The sequence below is a fragment of the Corvus brachyrhynchos genome, unplaced genomic scaffold (assembly GCF_000691975.1).
Source record: "Corvus brachyrhynchos isolate BGI_N302 unplaced genomic scaffold, ASM69197v1 scaffold23, whole genome shotgun sequence".
NCBI lineage: Eukaryota > Metazoa > Chordata > Aves > Passeriformes > Corvidae > Corvus > Corvus brachyrhynchos.
The window spans coordinates 10,272,989-10,278,988 of NW_008238983.1; the positions used below are offsets into that span (position 1 = coordinate 10,272,989).

At 34.0% G+C, this 6,000-nt stretch overlaps 1 protein-coding gene across 1 annotated transcript in view; it reads right to left on the reverse strand.

The window, feature by feature from the left end:
- The window catches only part of MARCH6 (membrane associated ring-CH-type finger 6), a 41,052-nt gene that overhangs the window by 18,323 nt on the left and 16,729 nt on the right, over positions 1–6,000 (reverse strand). Inside the window, exons 10-15 of the mRNA XM_008637198.2 lie at positions 3,958–4,016; positions 3,277–3,357; positions 2,021–2,089; positions 1,830–1,904; positions 862–996; positions 292–411 (exon numbers count right to left, since the gene is read on the reverse strand). Of these exons, the coding sequence (XP_008635420.2) occupies positions 292–411; positions 862–996; positions 1,830–1,904; positions 2,021–2,089; positions 3,277–3,357; positions 3,958–4,016 (539 nt within the window). The remainder of the gene's footprint in view (positions 1–291; positions 412–861; positions 997–1,829; positions 1,905–2,020; positions 2,090–3,276; positions 3,358–3,957; positions 4,017–6,000) is intronic.

Below are 6,000 nucleotides of genomic sequence, written 5' to 3' on the forward strand. Positions count from 1 at the left end.
ACCCATAATAAAAACCACTTAATTTCTGTGACTTTGCTTAAGGTACTTATGGAGTCCAACCAACTCTCCCAAACCCCTGCTCTGAGCAGACCCAGATACATCGGGCTGCTCAGAACCTTATCCAGTTGAGTTTTGAGTACCAAAAGATGCAGATTCTGTTTGGTAACCTGTTCCAGTATCAGTTCACTTCCATGGTGAAAATGTTTTTCTTTAAATAAACAGTACTGTATATGGGAGCCAGCACATGAAGCTTTCTTTCCAAATAAAGAGATCTTTGAGATAAGTCCTTACCACTGATAAGATAAACCTCCTGAGATGTCTATAGATGGGCAAATGAATCATTTCCTGCACAGGATTGAAGTCTGGATCATTCAAATTCCTGAGAAACCATAAGACACCAGGTCTCAATACCTGAAGTAGGAAATAGAAAACAATATATGAGGAGAATAATAATCATCATCTTTGTATTTATTTTTCCTTTTGAACAACACTGCTGCAGAAAGTAAGTTTTAATGTAACAGGGATATTCGTTGAACAAGATTCAACAAAATTGCACAGAAATAGAACAAAGAAAGTATTATCACAGAGAAGCAATAACCAAACATGAGCTTTATTTTCAAGTACTAACTGATCATAAGCAACTAAAACATATTTGGATTAATTTGAAGGCAACACTCAGATTTAAGAGCTATTTGTAAACCAAAAATTTTTAAGTAAAATATACTCAAAATCGTAATTTTCCACTGCAGTAAGTACCAGCATGGCACTTTTTATGTAAAACTGAATCCAATATACACACAAAATATGGTAGCAGTAATACCCACACATGAAGGATTTAACAGTTCTGTATGTAAGCCTTACCTCTCTTAGCAAAAGAATGAAGGATGCAAAATAGAAGACGTAAACCATTCCAACCAACCAGTGCAGAAACATTGTGGTGCCTGGGGCAGACTGAAAGCTCAATTCTCTGTCTTTCAGAGTGGCATCAAACATCTCCTAGAAGATCAGTAGTAAACAAATATGAGTAAAGTTTGGCAAACATCCACAACTACTCAGTTTGCTTACCCTAGTTCATATATACTACTAAGCATAATTTAAATGTTTGCTTTAACACATAAATCATTACACCATTTAATTAGAGAAAAAAGGGATTACTTATGATAAGAACAGCAAATAAAGATTAACTTCTGATCAATTTATTTCTTCTGACAGAGAGAAGAAATAAGTCAACTTTATCACTAACAGACCCTACATAAAAATTATATGAGTTACAAATCAATTCAAACAAAGTAGGACTATGATGGAAGCAAATAATTCCTAAGTAAAATTCTATTTCTACTACGACTGGAAAAAATTAATTTTGTCCATTTCAATTTTATCACTCCATATTTTTCAGGACAGAAAAACTGTCCTCAATTCCAAGCAAATGAAGCATGGATCTTTTCCAAAGCAGAAAGAGACTGGACCACTTAAAATACGAAGCCATCACCATTTCACGTAAGATGGCTACATAAAGATGTTTATTCAGTGCACAAGTTTGCCTGTAAGTAAACTCATTATCGCAGTGGTCTTGTAACTGCACTAAAAAGGATTAGGATCTTGTTATTTTAGTAACAGCATGTTAATTTGTATTCAGTTACATAAAAAACCCCCAAAACTAGCATTAGGGAGTATCTAAAAAACCCATTCCCTCTGGGAATGCTGCTTATGAAAACAGAAGAGTGCTGTCAAACTCGTATGAACAACTCTCTTCTCATCAGAACTTTTTTTTTTTCTTCAAATATAAACACTGTTACAAAAGATTTTTTCCCATTTCTTTCTGTTCTTACCAAGGAGCATATATCCAACCACCAGCCACAGATGAGAGGAAACACACCAATTTCAACCACCACTAACAAGGAAACCTTTAGGAAAAGAGAGAAAATAACATCTCACTAGTTCAACAAAAATTTCTAAGAAAACGATAATGTCAGCTTAAACTGAGATGGCTTTTTTCCCCCACACAAAATGTTAGGATTACCTTGACAACAATATAGCACACTCCTAGTAAACGACGTGATCGCTGGAACTTAACAAGTGCTGCCAAACCCTGAATAGCTTTGTCAAGAAAATAATACTGGAAAACACTTTATAACAGTTTAATTAATATCAAACACTGTATTATGGTGCTTTTAGCAACAAGAAATGTTATAAAAGAGAAAAATGAATTAGTAATTATGTGTTTTATCAGGGTTCTATTTTCAAAACTGGCTGTCACTCTAGAAGTTACGATCTGCTGTGCTGGGTAACACCCCCAAATATGCACCTAAATTAAATAAATAATTATTGACAATACCACCCTTCTTAAATTAAGCAACCAGAAGTTTTCTCAAGAATAGTTGTCTCTGAAAACATCTGCCACAAACAAGTAAGTCTAAAAACTGAAGACTCACTTTAAATAGTAACTTTCTCTTCCCTGCAGTCTAAATTAAATTCTCACCTTTTCCAAGAAAAGCTGGATGCATATTGCACTTTGGGAGTTTGTTTTGGGTTTTTTTTTTTTTAGCAGGCAAAACCCACATGCCAATCAACTAATGTTTTACCACATTTACACTGCATATTGGTATACTGATGCAGAAAGTTGATGTTAACTCTGTGTACTTTTGAACAGAAAACTGCTAACAAATGTATATTCTTTCACATTGAAGTTGACGTAAAAAACCATGCAGCTGGAATGCAGCCTTCTTACTTGTGACCAAATAAATCCTTCCAGCTTCCAAGACTTAGTTTTCTACACCTAAGAGAAAGTAGTTTTCTCTAATAAAGTAATTATGAGAAGGAAATTCTTGCTGCAAAATCTCAGTAGTTCAGAGACATAACAAAGAAACTAAAATAATTCATATTCAAAAAATCTGTCAGGATCAAAAATATTTGAAAAAATTTCCCATCATACCTCACATATTTTCATAATCCCTCCTTTCATAATCTCTCTGCTCCAACTACAGTCCACAGCAGAAGCATAATCTACTCTCTTCTCCTCAGACAGACCTTCAAGTAAGCATAAAAGCCTTTGATTGTGTTGTTAAACATGTGCAAGTATTTGAAAGCAGGCAGTCACACTGACAACTTCTAAATGTCCAAGGGAACAGAAGAGACCTTTCCTTCTCATTTCACCAAAAGAGCAGAGAAAAATGATAAGTTAATTGCACCTGCATCATGTCTCTGCCTCCTCAAAGCACAGCCAGAAAAACTATTTACATGTAAATCTGAACCAGGTAACTACTGCCAAAAGGATACATGACAAACAATTAGAGTCACTGCTAGCAGAACGTATCCAACTATAGTCGTAATCAGGCCTTCAAAGTGAGATGCTTGGACCTGGAGAAAAGAGGAAAAAAGGGGAAAGTTTATCAGTCTCTTAGAAGATTACATCTCCTTTCTATGTAATTAAGAAAAATTCCAAATTTCAACTCTTCAAGAATGCCAAGTTTCTCTAGTTTTTACATATTTTAATAATCTACTACTATTTTTGTATCTTCATCAAGAGTAGATACTGTTTACATTTACATTACAACTACTTTTTTCAAACTCAAAACAACTTCAATATATGAAACAAAAAGTGTCACCTTACATTATTTCATTATCCCCTAGTTTTCCCTACTTATTATCATCCTCTATGAAAATTAGTACACAAGTTAAAAGATGTACACAAGGAACAAGAGGCTGTTAAAAAAACCCTGAAGACATACACAGTTTTTACAAAAAGTAGGAAACCTCAATGAAATGTAAATAATGGAGGAAGTGGAAAAGAGTGGGAAATCATTTTTAATCGTAGATTCAAAAAGGTTGAAGGATTAATAAGAAGACATACTCCAAGTGACTTTTGCAACCACAACTGGAAAGATGCTACAAAAATATTGTGATTGAATAAACAGTGGTAGTTTCTTTTTCATTTTGAAAGTATAAAACAGTACTCACATATTCCTCAAAGCCCAGGCCAACAATGGAGAAGTGACCAATGTGGTATGGACAAAATGCTGTATAACGTAAGCAGAAAGGAGAAAAAAAGGCCATGAAAACTGCTAGGTGGAGCCTTATTTGGAGGACAAATATTTTAACATGGTATTACTCTACTTCTCATAAATTTTATGAAAAAAGTACAAAAATTAATTTCTGTGCAAATACTTGCAAGTGTTTGATTTCTATAATTTTACAAGCCCTGAAAATCAGAATTTGCACTTAAAGACTAAAACAACATAAAACCACAGAGAATAAGAGGACAGTCTTTTCCTTCTTACGTCACCTTGCACTGTGTAAATTAATTCAATTTCTTAGTCTTATGTCCTAGGCTGGTATCTCCCTCAGGCCGCTGTAGGAGCCTATGCTGTATATTCATTCTTTCCTCTGCACTAAAGGATTTCAGCAGCCATTCTACAGCTTGGTCAGATGAGACTTGCTTTAGCAAGGCTTCAGTTCTAATGCTTTAATTCTTAAGAATACTGTGAAAAATGCAAGCCCTGCAGAAATTTGCAAAGGGAAGAGGAGGGGGAGAAAGATGATACCCAGTGAAGGGATGAGGAGCAACTGAAGTCTTTTACTTTGAATTAATGTACTGAAAACTGTTCATCATTCCTGATAACTCACTCCTGACAATTCTGAGGTTTCAGGGGAAATAGATGAAAAAACACAGCACTTCCCTATTTTTAGAAACCTGTGCATTTGCAAGAAAATATTTTTTTTAGTTATTTTATCTCACTCTGTTGTTTTCTAACCAAGTTACAAAGGACTACAGAATTCAACATCAATTTTTTATAGGAGTGGAGAGCATCAGTATAAAGGAAAGGGTCTGCAGAAGTGGCAAGCTTTTATTTTCACCTATATTGTCTTCACTATGTCATGATAGTCCACTGTGGGACTAAGTCTACAGACTTAACATTCCCGCAAATGAAAAGTGTGATGATTTTCTCTCTCCTCCTCATTTCTGTATAATCAACATATAAAAAAAACCAACCTCAAAACCCAAGAAGCAAACAAACAAACCAACAAAAAAACTACTAGAAAAGATATAACAGGACTCATATTACCCTAACCAAGGATAAAAAGAGCTTTAATTTATGTCCCTTTCAGGAAAATCAGCAGTTACTGGGAAGCTCAAACATGTAAAAGATAAAGGGAGGAACTGAGCTCTCCATGCCCAGTAAGAAGAGGAGAAAGAAAACTGAGATGAAAAAGATCACGCTCACAACTCCTACAGATACTACACTAATGACTTAAAAGTTGTATTTTTGACAATTTCATGAGAATATAGTACACAGTTTATCGTGTCTTTTAAACAACTTTATTTAAAAGAGATTTTCTAACAGATCCCTTAAAAAAAGAAGCATAAAGGAGTACAAGCTCCTCTGTGAGCACTAAAATGAACTATAGAAAATATTAATTAAGTTGAAATGAGTTAATTTGTCCAAGGAGAATTTCTGGACCACTAATTAAGGTTACAAATGCTTTCCTTCTGTTTTATCTTTTATGAGTACCTCCCGTGACATCTGAACTCACAAGTAGTATAATTACTAGAGATTTGGCAGTTGTAAATTAAGCAGCATTACTTAATGGGAAAGATACTAAAAATAGGCTTGAGAGGCACATATTAAATTCCCAGACCTTGTGGTTGCTTAGGAAAGTCATTCTCTTCTCTGTTTGTGAGTTTCCCACTTGGCAAAGCAGCTACTGAAAATGTTTCTATATGACAACCTCATTAATTATTCTTATTACTTACTTATTATTGAATTTTAATCTATGGCTTAGAAATTTCATGGTTATGATCTACTTACTAAAAAAGTCTACATTTTACAGCAGTTAAAATAACCTAATTAACTTCTGACAACTACAGATTGAAATAAAATAATTATAAGAAATAATTCAAGTATTTTCCAACGCCTATTTTAGAACAGTTAGTTTCTTCTGAATTAAACATACAATGTAGTCATTTTTATTTTCTTTTGATCTGCTGATTTTTTTTAATAT